We start from the raw sequence: 20,828 nt of genomic DNA on the forward strand, positions 1-20,828 counted from the left end.
AATAACTGCGAGACGTCCCCAAGTTAAAAAATCGAGACGATACGAACAAATTGTCCGAACGCGACCACTAAAAATCTTACACTCCATTCGTCGATTGGCCCCGACGGACACATCAGCCGTCTTAAACAAACGACAACTTGATCACTCTTTTGATCTTCGAACGTCCAACACAAGACGAAAACGCGCTACAAAAAAATCCAAAATTTTGGTCTAGCACTTCCAGTTGGCTTAAAAATTGTCTCTGGAAAGATGTTTCGATTGTACCATACAAGTCGTATAAGCCGAGAACCTATCGCGGACTTTAAATCGTGTACGAATCAGGTAGAAATTGCAAACAGGAAAACCGTAGCTGGCTAGTCACCTCACAAACTTAAAACCGAGAGTAAAACCTAGGTCTTGCCCTAAACCCATCGGTCATTGGTCTCAGTCATCCAAAGACATGATATCTAAACGATATGAGATCCTAAAAATGTCCTCTCGTTTCATATCAACGTCCCGAAGATCTAAGAATAAAAAAATACACGAAAACTCACGTCTCGAACAAACCAACAGATTGAACGCCTCACCGAAGTTAAATATGAGACGACACTCATGTTTACTTCAACCAACTCGAAACAAAGTAACTCAAACAAACATCCATTATATAAACCGCATAGCGGTAGGGGTTCAAGCACCAATATGGCCAGTCCCGATAAAAACGGTCAAAACAGCCATACAAAGTTCGAAGGCCACACTCGCCGGACATATATGAACAAAGGCCACACTCGGCCGCAAAATACTAGATAAGGGAAAAACTTCTTCCCGTCAAAACGCTCACAGATCAAAGTTAAAATTCCTGGACAGGGAAGCTCCGAATGCATCCGCGGGATAGTTCACTTCCTCATCGTCACCGGCAAAATCAGTCGTGGTTTCTACGGTATCAGGAGAAACTGAGATGGGATCCCAGAATCCCTGAATCTTCCCATCGATCAGAGAAATGAGCGTCTCAGCGTGAGCATGATCCTTCATGCCACCCTTCATTAACTCCATCTCCCTCTCGAAAACGTAGTCATCCCCCGCGGCTTCCAAAGGCTCCCGATGAGCCGCGACCACTCACGGAAGTCGCCCAGCGAGTTGAAAGCGTCCTTGAGATTCCCGTACTCAACCTGGAATTGAAAGCGCGAGTCTTCATCATCCTCGACAATTTCCCTCTTTCCTCTTGTTCCGCCCTACGAACAGCCCTGGCAAGATCACGAGCGAGTTGAGCATCTCGCGCCAACATCATCGTCTCGCATGCGAGCAAGATCCTTTTCTGCCTTCTCCGATGTAAAACGATAGATCATGGCCTCTCTATGGCTCGCCTCAATGGCCGATCCAAGCAAGTTAGGCCCTATAAAACCGATTGACCGTTTAACAAAAATAAAATAAAATAAAAAAAATACGATCGTCAAAATTCTTAAAGCTTATACCCAGTTGATGATACGAGATCCTTCCGCGACGACTTTCGGCTCGCCCGACTCGTTCGAGGCCGGAGGAGCATCAAAGCCCGACGGAAGACCAGCGAAGAAATCATCGAAGTCCGGAATAGGGACCCTCGCTCGTACCGCTTCCATCGCCGAAAGCAAGGTCCGGATCCCATCCTGGAAGCATGCAATCGTCCACCGAAAACTCAGGTCACCGAGGTCAATATCTTTCCCCTTCGAAGACCCTGGTCATCCGGCTCGGAATCACTCCTTGTTCTCCGCCCAAAGCAGGACTAGGATGCACAAACCTCAACGCCTTTCGAACTCTCTTCGGCATAAAGGAAGTCCAGAAAGAAAAGACCGTTCCTGAGCAGATCCCTCACCGCAATAATGTCCTCAGGACAGGAGCAAGGATTGATGAAGGGACGATCGTTCGGCAACCTCCGGAACAATGGGATACAACTCTCCTCAACGGACGCAGCGTCTACACGAACGAAGAAGAAAAACTTCTTCTCCGAGTTTAAGTTAGAAGTAAACCCCTTTACACTGACATGAAGTTCCCCGAGGAACCAGCCTGTACGTGTCCGTATCCTTGATGATCTGTAACCAAGAAGCGCTTCGAAGTGATCGACGGTGGAGGAGAGACCATGCTCGTAGCTCAGGATCAGGACTCCAATGAGGTGCTGGATGCCAAGAGGATTCAGTTGGCTTATCGCCACCCCCGAAATGATCCAACACACGAACAATAATTTTGGGGATCGGGAACCAAAATGACAGCGCACTACGAATGCTTCGTAACAGGTAAAGTAACCCTCCGGGGGACTACTAGCGTGCTCTCCTTGACGAGGAACCCTGAACTCCACCGCATCCGAAATATGGTAGAACGACCGCATGAACTCGAGGAATTCACTAGTACTCCTACTTGGTGCACCTACCTCCCCACGGGCGATGGTTCATGACCGGGAACGATTTTTCTTTGGGAGGCGTGATCGAACCGTAACACGCCACCCCCATGCCTCGTTCTCGCCGGGCTAACCGAATGAGGAACGAATTCCATCTTTGGCACACGAAGCTCTTCAGAAAACGTTCGCGGACAAGGACCCTTTCTTCGAACTCCTCTTCTTACCGCATCTCGTGTTTTTCTTTTTTTTTCAAGAAAATGATAGAGAGAAAGAGAAAGAAAAAGAATTTTTCAAGAAACCTCTCTATGAGAATGAGTAAGTGTAAAGATTGTGAAGAAATTACCTCCCTTCTTATAGGCATGAGAAATTACTATTTACTTGCGGATTTTTGGACACGAAATTCGCCCAATACACCATCTTGTCCGAACTCGCCATACCGCGCTTGGGATCTCACTGAAATCCACGATCCCAACGAGCTGGGGGGCTAACTGTTGGGGTCGAAAACGGTTGCGACGAAGTTAACGTCCAAATCCCCGAAGAAGAAAACGAAAAAACCTTCTTCGACAAATACTTTTTCGAAATAGATTCTTCCTTACGAAAAGCTTTGCGGAGGAAACGCGAGTCATCGGACAAGAGCTTGAAAAGGGTCGCTACGCAGCGACCAAACGCGTGTTCCGCTCGGTCGCTACGTAGTTACCGAGCTCGAGCCAAAGCTCGGTCGCTACGTAGCGACCGAGCGCCCATTCCACTCGGTCGCTACGTAGCGACCGAGCTCGGCGGTAGCGACCGAGCTCTTCCGAAAACGTCGATACGACATTAGTCTATGCATTCTCGTCTACCCTTCGATGCTATCTCCCGAAGACCGTTCGAATCCATTTCACGATCCCCGCCATTCTAAGTTATCGATCAAACTTACCGTAAAACCGCGGAAGTTCGTTCTTTATCGAAAGAAGCCGTAATAAACGCTTCGAGTCAGAAGACGGCCCAAAGGGACCTAAGACATGACTCGAGGCCCTACTTACGATTTCTTAACGAACAGCAGCCGTAAGCCGCATGATTGTTTACGCTTGGTTCACAAGGAAAAATAAAAGCCAAGTTTCCGCGGATAAATACGAAATTTTGAAGATAATTACGAAGATCGAAAAAAATAGAATATCTCCATTTTTATGCTATGGCGGCCTAAGGCAGAAGAGGAAAGCGTAAACCGACCTAGGAGCCAGTATATAAGGAGTCCTAGGCGAGAGGCATGAGAGGGACTTTTTCAGAGAGAACTTAGCACTTAGAGCGATTAGGCATATTTCCGTTTTGTTATTCGAGCTGCGACTCAACTAGGTTTTGCCGTCTTAGGTTTAGAACAAGGAATCTCGCCGACAGCTCTCGTAGCCCAGGCTCTTACTTTGTTGTAACGCTCAAACGCGAATTCGGAATAAGATCTACTTTGCTCTCTTTCGATTTCTTATACTTTATCGTTGTCATTATTGTGTTCTGATTGCTTGGCGTGTGGTATTAGCAGATATCCGGGACCTTTGGGAAATTAGGGTTTTTCCTAGTTTCCTTATTTAAACGTAAATTGTTAGTGCGAATTTCGGTTCCCACAAGCAGGGGCTTGGCCCATACCTTCTTCGCAAAAGGGGCAAGTGAGAAAGACATGAAGGACAGTTTCATCATATCCACATCGCTTGTAGGTACCGTCTGTCTCCATGCCTCTTTTCTTAAGAAGATCACCCACAGATAGAGCATTACATTTGATCTTCCACAAAAAATGCCTGAGCTTTGGGGAACATTTAACATTCCAAATGCATTGTTTCCAGTTGAAATCTTCAGGGGTTCGGGGAGTGACGTGTAGTTTTGAGAGAGCATACCCTGATTTAGTAGTGTATTCCCCCGACTTCTCGGGTAGCCAAACCCTCATCCTGCATCCCCAGCGCACTAGGAACCAGGAGGTTGATCTTGTCTTCGTACTGGTGGAGAATGGTTCGGACCGCACGGGAGTTTCACTCAGCAGATTGTGAAGAGATCAGGTCCGAGACTCTTAGCTCCTGGAGGTTTTTTGGAACTGATCCCTTTGGGCAGAGTTGTTTTGTTGTGGACAGCCAGTTATCCTGCCACACATTTTATATTGCAACCATCTCCAACGATCCATCCCACTCCTCTCTTAATGATTTCTCTCTGCCGGCGAGGATTCCCCTCCCCCCCATGAGAGGCATTCCCCGGTGCTGAACATTAAGCAGGTTCTCATATTTGCAGTATTTATTTAGAAGTACTTGGCCGAAAGAGATTTGGGTTGCGGAGAAGGCGCCAAGGTATCTTTGCAAGCAAGGCATCGTTAAAGACTTCTATTTCTTTAAACCCCGAGTCCTCCTGCGTTCTTTGGGAGTGTGAGATTATCCCAAGCAACCAACACATTTTCCGGATGTTTGGTTTGAGGTCCCACCAGAATCGATTGAATTGTTTGCACAAGGATTTGGGAAGTTGAAGCATGTCAAAGTACAGGAGGGCATAGGTAAATTTCCATTATTCAAACTCCCCTTTAATTAAGTACACTAAGGTAATTTGGTTCTGCACGAAAACACTGTACACCAGCTTTTTTTTCACTTTTGGTATTGAGCTAATATCGACATTCTTTATGTGTTATACACAGATTCACTCCATAATAAAACAAAGACAAATTACAAAAGCGTTCGTTAGCTAATTAGAGTTTTTTAGTTTACGGAAAATATCATATCACATGTATACTTCCATCCCCAGAAACTTGGAAGATTGACACAGAGGACAAGAGCTCAGGTTCCTCTCACACTCTCCTACACAAACACATATGCTTACATGGCAACAACAACATACACACCTCCCTCACTCCACAAAACCTGCACATCATCTTACCGTTTCTACGGTTGAAGCAAGAAGCCGTGTCATCCACTTCGCTGTCTCCACATCCTTCAATGCTATCTCTTGGTCGACCGTGAGCTCGCTCCAGATTGTAGTTGAGAGCAGCGACCATGTTCTCGTTGTACTTTGCACGTTGTTGCCATGCCTCAGCTTCCATTGCCAGTTGTTCAATCCGCACCTCGAGTTCCTTGTTCGTTCGGTTTACCATCTCGAGTTCCTCGTCTTTCTCACGGAGCTTCTGGACAACTCTTTCCTCCATGAGGGCCACGGTTTTGTATTGACTCCTCTGGATCTTGTCGAGGACCGCATGGCGTAGTTGGTCTCCCGGTTAAAGATAAAACAAATCATACATCCTAGAAAGCTACACAATAATAACATGGATTAAGCCGATACAGACCAACGGATCTAAGCTCGTACAAACTGTCATAAGAGCATTAAACCAACCTTGTAACATATAATTTGTTGAAGCGAACTAACCTGAATCTTGAGAATCGATCGATTTCTGCATCTTGCCTCTGTAACTCTCGCTCAACATCGTCTCCGACGAGGGGCAACAAAGCAGAGCCGATAGGAGGACTATCGAGTGAGAGACCCAACCCGGTTGAGACAGACCGGCCTTGCCAAAAATCAATTGAAGATATCTGAGAATTGTTCTCGAGGAAGTCCATTTCCTTTACTCTCTTCCGACCAAAGCTGTTCCACTCGACACCGTCGAATTGCACAACCGGTGCAAAACCAGCAACGTGGACTGATCAATTCAAAGGTAAGCCAAACATAATACTTTTAAAACCTAAAATTAAAAAAAGAAAGGGAGGTGAAATTACAGGGAGGATGCTGAGATTGATCATGGAGACTCGTGGAGCTGTTGAATCCTAATTCAGGAGAAATCTGGCCGCAAAAGTCTCTGAAATTAGGGTTTTATTGTTAAAAACTTTGCAGAATTGGGGCTTTTTCAAAGAAGAAGAAGAAACAAGAGAAGAGAAGAGATTGTTACCTGAAATTCTTGGAGTCTTGTAGGTGACGATCTAAATGGCGAGGAAGAGCCATGGAATGGAATGGCTGGCTAAACTGGCGATAGAAAGAAAAGGGAGAGAAGGAGACGGAACTTTTGGATTCTGAAATTGGAAACTTGTAAGAGTTTTATTTCTGATTACCTCCCTCTTTTTCTCTATATCTTTTTTTGCTGCCACATACTTCTGTTTTATTATATTTTCGTCCTATCTATATTCTTAAATCAATTCTTTAGCCCAGTTTTGAACAACTTATGTATATATATATCTTTTTGAACATCAACTTATGCAGCACCGTGCCTGAATAGAGGCAGATAAAGCATGTGCTTTGGGACCAAACAAGATTTAATATTTAGGGAGCCAATTACAACAAAAACTTTACATAGCTTTATTGGTAAAGACCTCAAGATGCATAGTCGAGGTCCTGAGTTCGATTCTTTAATCTGCAGCTGTAACCACTTCTTTGTTTTTTAATTATGAAGAGCTAAAAAGTTTTTTTGTTTGTGGGCCGAAATTTTCAGGCCCGGCCCTGAACTTATGTGTGTGTGTTTTTATATCAAAGTGTCTTAATCCGATTATCTGAGAAAATGATCAAGATTGTGTTCAAAATTATCTGGACACCACATCATACGGTACCTATTGTCCCCCCCCCCCCCCATGCCCTGAACTTATGTGTGTGTGTTTTATATCAGAAGTGTCTTAATCCGATTATCTGAGAAATGATCAAGATTGTGTTCAAAATTATCTGGACACCACATCATACGGTACCTATTGTCGCCCCCCCCCCCCCAACATTGCTCTGATTAAAAGAAATTGATTTCTGACTTATTTGTCAGATAACTTTTAGGCCGAAAATTTTCAGGCCCGACCCTGAACTTATGTGTGTGTGTTTTTATATCAGAAGTGTCTTAATCCGATTATCTGAGAAAATGATCAAGATTGTGTTCAAATTATCTGGACACCACATCATACGGTACCTATTGTCCCCCCCCCCCCCCAATGCCCTGAACTTATGTGTGTGTGTTTTTATATCAGAAGTGTCTTAATCCGATATCTGAGAAAATGATCAAGATTGTGTTCAAAATTATCTGGACACCACATCATATACGGTACCTATTGTCGCCCCCCCCCCCCCCCCCCCCCAACATTGCTCTGATTAAAAGAAATTGATTTCTGACTTATTTGTCAGATAACTTTTACCAATGTAGCTTGTGAAGTCGGATCTAGTGTCGGACCTGGACCATGCTAGGTGAAACATTCCCAACAGGTCTCCAAATTTTTTGAAAAAAATTACATCCATGTAGGTCTTTAAAAAAAAATTAGACACCCAAATTTATAAAAAAAAAATTTACATAAAAACAGCCATAGGCCTCCAAAATTTCAGGGATCGGATCTTTACCATGTTGCATCCCATTTTTTTCTTTCTTTTCTCTCCGGAGCATATACCAACAATAAATATTCATACATGACCCATGTTATTGCTGAGATGGTTTGTCAGTATAGAGAAAATTGTTTGGGAGAGATTCTTTGGAAAAACCGTTCATGTTTCCAAAAAATTTGTCAACAAGAAAAACAGATGATCTCTTATTTTCATTAGAGCAAGAGTACTAGAAAATATTTGATGACACATGATTGATCTAATATATTGGATCCACTTCTACATATAAATCAGAACGGAATGGATTGTACGAGATGATGAAAATAAAGATATATTTTCGCAATGTAGCCACTGTAAATTACCAATTACCAATTTGAATCCTGCATGTGAATAAATTTATTAATGGAAAATTGGGCTGAATAGCTACTAACAAAGCACAATTAAATATCTAACAACAAAAAAATACTTATATTATTTCTGTAATATATACTAAATTATCCCTAGTATTTAGTTAATGAAAGATCAAAATACATTTCTCTTCTTCGATTATCAACTATAACCACTATTCTCTCATCACCATCACCTTGTCACCGTTGCAATACAATCATCACCAACTCTATACTGTGTTTTGTATTTATCGTCTCCTTAGACACCACATCTTTTCTATAATCAATGTCCATTTTTCATAATCATTACGACTTCATTCATATTCACATTCATCACTGAGTCACCACAACCACCTCCAAATCCATAATATCTGCTACATATATCGTTTTTACTGCTACATACGCGCTTCTAAAATCTACAGACCACAACGGCATTACGGTTAAGGCGTTCTCGTTTATACTGTAAATTCCCAGTTGTACTTCATATCATGTACTATGTCCATATTTAATATTTGGGTTACGGTTTATATTTCCTTTTAGGGTTTAGTGATTAGTGTTTTGGGTTTAGTTTATGGAATGTTTGGGTTGACGTTGGGGTAAGCATTACCTCCAACATTTCAAAATTGGAACAATACGTAATATGCTATTTAGTTTGTTACTATTCTATTTTGATAATGATTCATATTATGTACTATGTGTATATTTTGATATTTGGGTTAGAGTTTATATTTTCTTTTAGGGTTTACCTCATTCCCTGCAATTATATATATTTCAAAATTTGAACAATATGTACTATGCTATTTGTTTGTTACTATTCTATTTGCATATTTTGATATTTGGATTTAGGGTTTATATTTGTTTTTTAGGGTTTAGTGATTATGTACTATATTACTAAATTGTCTGCCATAAAAGTTATGTTTTATGCTATTTGTTAATTTTGGACATACATAGTATTATATATTTAAACCATTTTATATTTTAATTAATATAAATTATAGCGTTTAGGATGTTCTACTCTATTTATGTAATACCACAATAAATCACCATCATCATCGAAGCCATAAACACAATCACTCCAACAACAATTTTTTATTTTGTTTTTCATTTAAGTGACAGATACTTTTACCGTCGACCAGCTTAGAAAAAGGATAAAACCGGAAGAAAAAGAAAAAAATGCTAGGAGATCTAATAATATCAACATCAATGCTATATTACTAACTACACAAATTAACCCTTTATTAATCAGATTGTCATGTATGAATTGCTCGTAATAAACCAAATTTAAAATAAACAAAAAAAAGAAATAAACCAAATTTGTCTTGGTGTTGTGTAAAGAACATTCATTATCCCAATTCGAAGTACAAAGGTAGGGAAAAATAAGTTTATGTATTTAGGAAATATTTTACAACAAAAAGCATATGAGTGACGTCTTAATCCTACGCGTTCCTCTCTTCTCTTTCTCTCGTTTTTAACTTTCCGCGTCGACAGGAGGCTCACCGGCTTCCGACGTCCTATGATGCACCGTGTTAAAACCACTCCAATGGTTTACTATTTTTATTTTAAAATAGATTAAATCTATAATAGAGTTAAGTTATACTCCAATGATACTCTAGTTTAGAGAAAAAAATAGAGTGATGAAAAAAAAAAAATTATTCTATTTATAGAGTAAACTCATTTTTACTGTATTATAAACTGAAAATAGAATACAGTTGGAGCATATTTACTCTACACCCTGCTTTAGAGTAAAATATAGAGTACCAAATGGAGATTTTCTTAGAGGTCTCCTCCCCCGTTTTCGTTCGGATATGTACTTACTAATGGAAGAAACAAGGTTTGGTTGTCAATAGAGGCTTATCAACATCTTTCACTGAACTCGGGTAGGTCAATGTGCGGTAGTCCTCCATGTCAGATTCGGGTTTTGTTGGGTCGTCGGAGTCAAAAGAAAGACAGAGCTCTGCCTGAAAAGCTACAAGTCATTCATCGAGATATAGGGTTTCTTCTCTGATTGTTGTGAAGGAATCCAACGACAGCGGGTTAGGTTAACCTATGGGGGTGGCGGTTCTTCTCGGATCTGTTTACCATAAGCAAACGCTTTTTGACTGGATTGATCTTGTAGATGGGTGCGTCTTCGTGATGCTGCAGCGGCTAAGGTAAATGGTAGCGGCAAAGGTAGGTTTAAGAGTCGACTCTTTTTTAGAGTGCAGCGTTTAGTGGCTGTGGCACACTTCCATGGGAGACCGCTAGGTTTTCTGTGTGCCCATATGTGTGCTGGTTCAGACACTTAGAAACGCGAAGCCCGGTGAACTTGCCTTACAGTCTCCTCTGTTTCATCGGAGTGGGGAGCTCCACCCTCCCTCCATCTTTTTACCCACGCGGAATTCATCCTCTCCTTTGCTTATACTGTTTTTATTGTCTTAGTGGGTTTTATGTTGTAATAGAGTCGCTACTTTCCACCCTTGTAACTGTTTGGGTTCCCTTTTTTTCTTTTGCTAAAAGGTTAATATTCACATATATGAAATGTTAGATTTTACAACTCGTAATCTAAGGCAAATCCACTTTAGCAAAAAAAAAAAAATTAAAAACAAAGTGGAAATAAAGAAAGGAAGAGAAAGAGAGAGAGATATCTCAACCGAAGGGCCATTAAGGAGCTAAAGTGTTTTTATCTGCAGCAATCAGTACCGGCTTTACACATGTGATGGGAGTGCTTTTGCACTAGGTCCTTTTTCAGTATTTTCTGTAAGGAACTAGGGTCTTGTTTTGCAAAAAAAACATACATAGTTAGGGTCCTAATTTTAGATTTATAAAAGTATAACAACAATTTTGAGAGAAACGTTTTTGAGCACAAGGCCATTAACTGATAAGCCGGCCCTGGCAGTAATGGTGCAACGAACGTTAGGGTCAATAAACCGCAAGACCTTATCTGTGTGAATATAGATCTGATTATGAAGCGCATTGTTGTGCTGAATGTCTAGATGATTAACTTCATGGAATATCTGAATGTCTGGATGATTTCTCGACTTGGTCTGGGTTGGAAATGAACCGAGAAAATACTGAGATTTTTACTGTTGGATTGAACCAAAGTGAATCCTTAGCCATTGATTGCTTCGGATGCTCTACTTGTACTCTCCCAATATGGTATTATCTAGGATTGTCTCTCATGAACAGAAAATTGAAGATATCAGAAAATGCAGCTTTATTAAACAACATCACATCCAAATTTAATATGTGGACACCCATGACACTATCTTTCTCTGGTCGTTTACGGTTGCTCTTCTTGGTCATTGCTGGTTTTGTATGCTTTTGGATCTCAATTTTTGTGCTGCCCAAAAGATGCATTGTTCGAATTGAATGAATGTGCCCTCCCTTCTTTTGGTCATGTAATATTGACACATCCAGAGTGGTTTAAAGCAGTGTGGACAACGGTCTGCCTACCAAAGGAAGGTGGTCTCGGTATGAGCGGTATGAGAATCTCTAAGTTTAGAATCGTGTATTATAACTTGAACTCTGTCCGGTGTCCCATTTACTGAGATGATTAATATTAAAAGAAAACGTAAGTTTTATTTAGTTTGTTTAGAAAGACTAATGACATTTTGGTTGAAGTAAAGATTAAGGAAACATAAGATTTGGTTGATATATAAGAAGTATTGTCATCGAGAAAAGTAGAGAGAGAAAAGCAGAGAAAAAAGTAGATCGAGATCTTCCCTCTCCGGTGTCCGACGATCTTTGCTGGCGCCGTGAGAGGGTGGGTTACTGTCTTTTGTTCTGATTTAGGAGGCATGAAGATTGTGATTTTCTGGTGAGTCGCGTTTGGATTGGTTTGTTTATGTCGGTTCCTATCTAGTTTCTGGTACGCGGTGGTTGTACTCAGCCGGTTCAGATGTGGATGCTTAAGTTTTCTCGGATCTGGTCAGACAACCTTCCAAGCGAGGCATCAGAGGTCATAGGTCTTCCTATCATCTTCACTGCCTTTTGTCCTTTGCGTTCTTTTAGTGAGAAGAACTCTTATTTCTTTAAAACGGCCGGTTATCTTCTCCGGCGACCTGGCTTCCGTGTATCGGGCTTCGACTCTGGCTTATGGTGGCTACTTTAGCATTGTAAGGCTGGCTTTTGGCTTCTGTCTCGGATACAATTGCCTAAATATGTGTTTATTACTGCGGGATCCTATTTCAGGTTCGTTCCCGGTGGATTAGCGGATTTGAAATTACGCCGGTCACTTTCTAGTCATGAAGTTCGATGGTGCTCTTGATTCAGGTAACACGCTAAAGGTTAACGCATGGATGTGGGTTGAATGGATTGCGTTGGGCTTTATTTTGTTTGGAATTTATGGGCCTCTTTGTTTAATGTTCGTTTTGTTGCTAGCCGAGATTTATGGACTTTGTATTTGTATAACTTCGGTCGGTTTATGGGCTTTAGCCTCGTAATAATATATGACAAAAAAAAAAGTATTGTCATCATTGCATCGAAACAAATAAATAAAATGTGATACCTCGTGTCCAGTGCGATGTCCACACAATTACAAATTATAAATTCTTCACAGATAAAAAAAAAAATTAAGTATCGAAAACCAACCACTCAAGTAAATTAAAGCCACCACCGACAATGGTTCTTTCCTTCAGGCACCTTTCACGCGCTGCCCAGACAACCCAAAATACTGCCCGTATAGCTGTAATCAGGTTACCCTATACGACATGTTTTTTCCTCACTAAAAATGATTTTTATTCTTCTTCTTCAAACGGTAGTGACGGTGCAATTCTTGGTGATAGGTATATGCTTATTGAGATTCTTGTGTTCGAAGTTGATGTCACACTCGATTTTCTTGAGGAACTTGGGCTTCACTAACCTCCCCAACACGTAAGCTCGTGATCGAACAACGAAACTGAGCTTCATGGGCACGGGTGCAGGAGGTGCGGGCGGGTCAGGAATAACAACTGGAGCTCCTTTCTTCTTCCTTTTAGGTTTGGGAAGTGGAGCTGGAGGCGCTGGCGGTATCAATGTCGCGCCACTTCCGTATAACGGAATCCTCTCTCCAATCACATGTACCAATACCGTTCTTTGGCTCTTCCTCGACTGATAAAACTTCTTAATCTGCAAATATCACAAAGCCAAAAGAAAAAGAAAAACATCAGAACCTAATATGGCCGCGCAAACAATTGTATGTGTTGCTAATCTCAAATTTTATTGGATGTTAAAAAAAAAAGAAACAACTTTGGGATTTTTATTGCAGATTGTCCCGAACAGATCTAAAACTGAACTAAAACACTTGCAAGTCCTAAAAATTCTCAACCGACGAGAACATCCGAACCCGACCCAAAAAAAATCTAATACTGGCATTGATTAGGACTTACAGATCCGGAGCCTATTTTCATCTGAGAGAAACTGAGATCGACTGGAGTTGAAGTTACATGCACACCAAAGAAAGTTCCTGTGTTTCGATACAACATCCTCAGAGTCGCGTTCATAGTGATCATGTCCGTTCCTACACCACCAGCATCTTGACCAGCTTGGATCTTGAGCGTCTCGAATGTTATACTCTGCAAAGTTCAGATCTGAGAATACGAATTCTTGAATCAGATTTTAAATCTAAGAGTTGAGATGGGAACACTAACCTTGACAGTTATCTTTGGTTTCTGAGGTTTAGCAGCTCCGTAAAGAATCAAAGAGAAGAGACCGAAGAGCATGAAGAACCCAACGATGAAGGCCAAGACATAGCACCGACGAGGCACACCGCGATCTCTCTCGCCGTCACCTAACAACCCTTCTTCTTCGATCATCGCACACTCTTTCCACTGCTTCTCTCCGCCGTGTCCTTTCCGCTTCGAGCCGTCGTTGACTTTCCGAGACCCGGGTTTCAAAGACCCGGAGAATCGGGTTGAGGAGGATTCTCCTGAGTGGCGGCCCATGGATGATTGAGAATGCGGCGGAGATCCCATCGGACTAAGTACCGGCGTTGAGTGGAAGGAGGTGCTTTTTCTCTCTCGTCGTGAGAGTCACGAGACGGTGATTGGACATAGTAGACTGGCCGACGTGGAGATCTGGCTGGTGACGACGCCGCGATGCTCGTCACCTCGGAATCTGTTTTGGCGTGCATCGTGGACTTGGAAGCTGGGAAGAGCAAAAGATTCTTCCTCTGGGCACTCAAATTCGAGGGAGGAGAAAAGGGAAGGGAAGGTGAGTAAATGTAACGATGACTCAATGTGTGGCTTTGTAATATTACCAAACGCGCTCGCAATTATACAACTGTGGACTTTTTATTATGTCTCAAACTAAATTTAATCAGCATAAAAAACATTATTTTTAATTCAAAACCATCCTCCAAAACACAACTGTTTTCATTTATTTATTTTTTTGTTTTTTTTTGCTTGTTAGTAAGATTTTCTCTTTATATAGGGATCGAGAAGCTTTTGCTCAATCGCATTCGGTCTTGCGTAGTTGTTTGTCAACCGTCTTCTTCTTCGGCTACTCGGGTGGAAAACTGTTGTCTCGTGGCTTTCATTAGTTGAAGCTTATTCTTAAGTCGCAGATGTTCATGGTTCTTGGTCGGAACTTATTATGGAGCTTTTCTCGCACATCAATAAATCGCGCGTCAATGTTTTTTCGCTTATACTGGCTTTTCCATCCATCTTGCTTCTCACCTTTGATGTTGTGTTGTGTGATCCAGAAGGTCTTAGTGATCTTTACTCCCTTTGTTTTAGTTTAATTGATGTTATCATTGTGTTTTTATCCTTGGCTCTGGGTGGTATCGTTTACCACGCCGGCTTATAACTCTGGAAAGGTGTTGTACCTTTGCCAGCTTTGTGTGTAGTCTTTCGGTTGAATGGAATATAATCTGCTAGATGAAAAGAAAAAATATGGTCGGCACAATTGATCTAAGTAAGCGATACCAAACCATTTGTTTGTCAGCGATATAGAACTTGTTAAAGTATCTACAATCTCACTCTCTTTTCTAATTTAAAATAAGTTTAGAGTAAAAATTTCTAATATATGTGTTCACTTTGTAACAAAGTAAACAATATATAGAGTAATTAATTTATTTATTTTGTTTCTAATTTTTTGTTTTTTAAAAAGAATAACTCTGTAATGAAGTTATAATGATTGGAAATGGTGTTAGTAGATGTGTAAAACAATATTTATATTACTTTGCTCATTTTTTTGCTAAACAATAACAGTGATATTTTTATTGATGAATACCATCTAACAACTAAAAGCAGGATATCAAACCCTCTAAAGTTGTCCACGTCAGCTGAAAAAATCATCCAATCAGAATGTTTCAATATGCCATGTCATTTCATCCTTTCATTCGATACATCTTACAATCGGGCCATTCATGTGGGCTTTGAATTGGACCATTTCAAGCCCATCTCTCATCGCAAATCGTTTCCGACTCTTCGCCTTCGCTTTCACCGTTTCGTCGTTTCAACGTTATGCAATTCGCCATTATCAATCCACTCTTAAAACATTCAATTATGTTTTCTATTCATTTCTTCGTGATTTCGTTTCACCTTCTTTGTTTCTCTTCTATATAAGTTTCTTCATCTAATCTTACATCCAACTAAATCTCTACAACCCCACAAAAGAATATAAAAGCTTTGGCCATGGGATCTTTTAAAGCCACCGGAAAATTTCCCTTTATTCTATATTTTGCAATTTTGATTGGATCAAGATGCTGATGGGTTTTGAAATCGTTCACAAACTCAATCTCTGTTTGTTGGTAGTTCTAGAACATTTGGAGCTGTTGAAGTTCTTGCTGTGGTGATATGAAGGCTCCTCCTCTAACACTTCTTCATCCCACCATATCCGCCCTCTACCAAACGCAATTTCTTGAAATGTAAAGGTATAGATTATTTTAGAATTTAGAGATAACCTTCTGGGTTTTTGTTTCGAAAATTTGGTTCTAGATCATTCTTCAAAGATGCACCTTTGGGCTATATAGTTTACAAATCATGGTTCCTCTTTTAATTGTTTTCAGCATCTTCGAAGATAATATGATGTCTTGGAATCGGTTTCGTCCCAAAAGGTTCGAGATTTTTTATTACCAATTATTATAAATAGCTGTAACTATGAACCAGTAAGAATCATATTACATAAAAAAAATCTTGCTTTAGTTAGGAGTCTATGAACAAGTTTTGTCTTTTTCCATCTATATTGGAGTTCCCATGATACAAAGATATTTTTATGCTTGGTTAATTCTTTTTTTTAATCTGAATGTTTTCATGCATTAGCTGCAAGTTGTAGCATAGGTTTCTTTTCACCAAATGGCGCTTAGAGGAGTATTTCAGCAAAAAAAACTGGTAGTGAGCTGTACACCAGTTCCTAAGCGTAACCTAATTCAATATCTTCTTTGCATAATTCATTAAGTCTCTTAAAGTGGCAGAAATATAAAGAAAAGTTGATGATGTGGATCCCAAGTTCAACTTGCATTCTCCTGCCGGTGTAGGATGTATTTATGAAGGGCAGTTCAAGAGGCCTTAGAGAAAATCACAATACAGCATATGCAGCTAAGCGGGGCTAAGGGAGGTTGCAAACAAAATTTGGGTATAATGCTGAGCAATTGGGCGTTGCATTGTCCCTAAAAATCTGGTCAGTGTGCTTTTATACTTTTGGTATGTATTTTGTATGGATGACAATTCTAATGCTGCTTGAGTTGAAGGTTGATGAGCTTGAAGATGCAAAGGAGGCACCAGAGGAGAAGGCATTGAACTTTGTGTGTGCAATGTTGGAAAATCCTTAAGCTGTTCTTCAGGGTTCACGGCATATGGTATGACTCTGCAAACAAATTCATATTATAGACTGTTAAGCTGGATTTAGTACTACAAGAACTGTCCTCGCATCAAGGCTGAGATACTTCTTATTTTTCTTTGTCAGGCTGCAGTTGAGATAAATTGCGAGCAATCAGTCAAAAAATAGGTATGTTGCATTTATATGGAGAATGCAGTAGTTTCAACAAGTTCAACATGGTGATGGAGTAATAGACTTTTTCCATCAGTTTTTGGAGTTTAGTGGTAACGTGAAAAGCCATTTAGAAAGCTTGAGTGTGTGAAATGGCTTCTCATCCAGAAAGCAGAAGAGAAGAAACGTCTTCAAGTCACTTTCAATCTGCCTGAAAATTGCATGAATAGGCTAATTAGTGAACTCAGTGAACACTATCCAAGTGTTGGTACAGTAAGTATGCTCAACTCTGGAATGAGCAATACAGGATGATGCACTTCATAATTTTATTTTGCCATCAATGGAAAAAGAAGCAAGATCCTTGCTAACTAGCAGAGCGAAGAGTCGGCTGCTTTCAGAGTTTGGACAGGTTTTGTAGAACAGGTGTCTGCAGGTCCATATCAAAAGAATGGAATGTACATTAGCTCATTAACTCAGATCAGGAAGCTGCACTACTTCATGTTGATTCAGTTTCAGTCAGAATATTAGTGATCATTGAAGAGCTCGACACTACTATTTTACCGGTGACCCGTCAGGTATCTTAATTTAATATCATTAATACTTGGATTTATTGATTCTTTAAATATGAAAACGGTCAACTTTCATCTACTTCTAATTTGTTGGCAGTGTCGTACGGTATATATTTAATCTGTGTAACTTATTTTGACTTAGAATTGTTAAAGTTTTATAATGATAACTCCTAGGCTTTACCTACGATCTTTCCTTTTCTTTCCATTTTCAAATATTATTTTTCCTACTCTCACAAAAAAAAACCACTAATTTTATTATAAACATGATTTTGTAATTCTAAAAATTCCCAAAAATTCAATCCTTAGAAATAAAAAATAGATCAGGTCATCTGATTAGAATACTAAAAACAATTGAGTAGAAAACAAAACAAAAGTGAAATAATAAAGATTAGCATAACAAAATATATCTAAATTAAAAAAATAAGACATATATATTTATACATAAATTCTATAAAATGAAATAATTAAGTGGACAATTTCAATCAATTAAAATAATACATATATTTATTTTAATAATAAACTGTTATTCATTTTTATAAAAGACTATTCAAATTAAATATATAAAACTACGTGAAAAGCAAAAGGAAATAACAAGGAAATAATAATAAAAGTAATATATTATTAAAATAAATAAAATAATAAAACCAATGGGTAGTGAAGATAAAATCTTATATATACTAGGAGTTGATTTAGTTTCTCTGGTATATGCCACATAGGCAAAAAAAACATAGGCAAAAACATAAAATCTAAAAATATGTTATGTATATTAATAAAGATTAAAGCAATTATGTCAAATTAATATCTTAGATTTCTTTTCTAAATCTAAATATCAATCAATACAAACAAATAAAATTATCTTATATCTAGATAAATATGTGTTTAGTAAAAACAATTTTAATAAGTAACATACAAATAACAAAACATTTTTTCAACAATGTGTACGCATAAAAAAAGCACAAAATGATGGAGATCAAATAATCTAGAAATCTATGAAAATATATTGAAAATGATTTTAGTAATCTATAAAATATTTGAATATATCACATTTTATATTAACTGAGAGATAAAATACACAAAAAGATAAACAATGATTTATCAACCAAAACGTCAGAGTTTAATGTATGTTTTGTACTCCATCCGTTTCATAAAGAATGTAATTGACATTTTTCATATAAACTAAGAAAATAATTGAAATGCATTTAATTTCTTATTAGTTACACCTATTCAACCAATAGTATTTTAGACAAATAAATTATTTAAAAACCAATGCATTTGTAATTAATATTAAACTGAAAGTTGTATTGAAATTCTAAAATGACATTTTTTTGTAATAAAAAAATGTTAAAATGACACTTAATATAAAACATAGAGAGTATTAACTTCTTCTTTTTTTTTCTTAAAATATTGTATTAACTTTCTAAGGTAATATGTAGTTCTACACTTCCAAATTTAATGTTATAACCAAATCTACATATTTGTGATCTAATTTCTCACATTAATTATATAGTTACATTTGATTTATCATAAATTAACAACTATGCCTTTTTTTTTGACAACATCAACTAAAAACTAACTAGAAACTCCAACCGGTCTAGCAAGCCAAACCGGTGGGACTGAATCGACATAAAGCAAAGCTGAAGGAGAACTCCTCGCACCGCGTATAAGCTTATCCGCCAAGGTATTTTGTGCCCTTAGGATATGTCTGATCCGGAACAAATATATTGAACAACAAGGAACAATCCTTAAATATATAAATGTCAGAAAAATATTTTCAATTAACTATGTACGATATTGTTTTTTTGATAAATAACGTAAATAACACATGCAAATTTATACTCAGTTCAACATTATTAACAAATTCATTTTCAAGAACTTCATAAATATTATTCAAAACGTTTAAGATTTTTTTTAAAGTAGAATACAAAAAAAACATTGGTAGTACATTAACGACGCGACAAATAAGAAGAAAAGAACATAAAAATTACATTATCAACTTTGTGGTGTTAATCGTGTCACTTATTTTTGGTTTCATATATTGTAAAACTAATTTATAAAAACAAAAGCTTTTTACTGAAAGAATCAAAAACTATAAAGTCATATTCTTAGTTTACAGAAGAAAAACGTAAACAATTATAAATATTCAGTAAAACTGGTATAAGTATAATTATCAATATGTTTACAAAATAAATACAAATTCAAGCACAAAATTTCACCTACTAATTTTAAATTAACAAATTAAAAGTACATGAGTGTTCGCCATCCTGTGATGTCACAAATGCCCCTCCATTCAGTTACTAAAAGGTTTTTTTTTAAACAGATGTCTTTGAGTTCTCTCTGTTGATACTATATGATGTGCACAATAAAAGCCAAAAAAGTGAACCTATTGGGGAAAAACCATACAAAAATATATGTTGTAGAACATTATTATGATCTTGATTTTTTTATCTGGAATTCGTTTCGCCCCATGAAACATGATTATCATGATAGTTCTATATTTCATACATACAACTGATTTTCTTTCCACAGTTAATATATTTGTCGGATGTTGAGCATTACATCCATATAGATTTTCTAAAATCATACTCCATCTGTTAAATGACGTTTAAGATTATCTCACACATATTAAAAATAACTAAATTTTCTGTTATATCCCTAATTAATATACTATTTTGTTTGTATTTGATAATTAATAAAGTAAGAGAACATGAATAAACTAAAAATAATAATATCTACATAGAAAATATAAAACGATACTTATAATGACACAAACTTTTAACTTCAAAACGACAATTAATATAAAACAGAGAGAGTATAATGAAAAGTCAGACAGATAAAAAATACAATTTATAAAACCACAAATAAAAATGGAAACTCAGTACTGATCCTAAAACCAGAAACAATTTAAATAATTTATGAATCAAACAGTTTTATATAGTGCCAACTCAAATAGGTAAAGATGAGAAATCGGATTACAACTAAGACTTAATTTTTTTTTTTGGTTATTTCTATTTGACATATATTTTAGATATTAAAAACAATGGTTTAGTTTTAATAGTTTGAAAAATCATAAATTATTTTATTTTGCAATGCAGTAATATTATACATGTATACATACTCACATAAAATAGTATATTAATTTATATTTACTTAAAACTTGCGGAATAACCCGGGCGTAGCCCGGGAAAGGTTCTTGTTACTATAAAATTAGGTAAATTCACGTTCATTGTTGTGACAAATTACAAAAGAATATATAGGAAAGATACTGCAAATAATATAAGTCATGTACGTTGAATTAGAAGAAAAAAACAGATTAGTTGTTGTGTTAGGTATTCACATGATATTTAAACATATATATAATCTATGTAAGTG

At 37.9% G+C, this 20,828-nt stretch overlaps 1 protein-coding gene, 1 long non-coding RNA gene and 1 pseudogene across 2 annotated transcripts; 1 reads left to right on the forward strand and 2 right to left on the reverse strand.

The window, feature by feature from the left end:
- Window positions 1-4,947: 4,947 nt before the first annotated feature.
- On the reverse strand, window positions 4,948-6,356 carry LOC106422527 (probable BOI-related E3 ubiquitin-protein ligase 2). Its single transcript, XM_048773863.1, is given in 5 exon segments — window positions 4,948-5,143; window positions 5,145-5,583; window positions 5,708-5,978; window positions 6,055-6,134; window positions 6,225-6,356. Coding segments are annotated over 5 exon segments (918 nt in total). The 5' UTR covers window positions 6,278-6,356; the 3' UTR covers window positions 4,948-5,068.
- Window positions 6,357-11,658: 5,302 nt separating this feature from the next.
- Window positions 11,659-12,405, forward strand: LOC125601929. The gene is made up of 2 exons (XR_007334491.1): window positions 11,659-12,098; window positions 12,175-12,405. It is a non-coding gene; the product is annotated as an uncharacterized LOC125601929 (long non-coding RNA).
- A 31-nt stretch (window positions 12,406-12,436) lies between these two features.
- Window positions 12,437-14,222, reverse strand: LOC125601928 (annotated as a pseudogene).
- Between the last annotated feature and the right edge of the window lie 6,606 nt (window positions 14,223-20,828).

The sequence above is a fragment of the Brassica napus genome, unplaced genomic scaffold, assembly GCF_020379485.1.
Source record: "Brassica napus cultivar Da-Ae unplaced genomic scaffold, Da-Ae ScsIHWf_2697;HRSCAF=3456, whole genome shotgun sequence".
NCBI lineage: Eukaryota > Viridiplantae > Streptophyta > Magnoliopsida > Brassicales > Brassicaceae > Brassica > Brassica napus.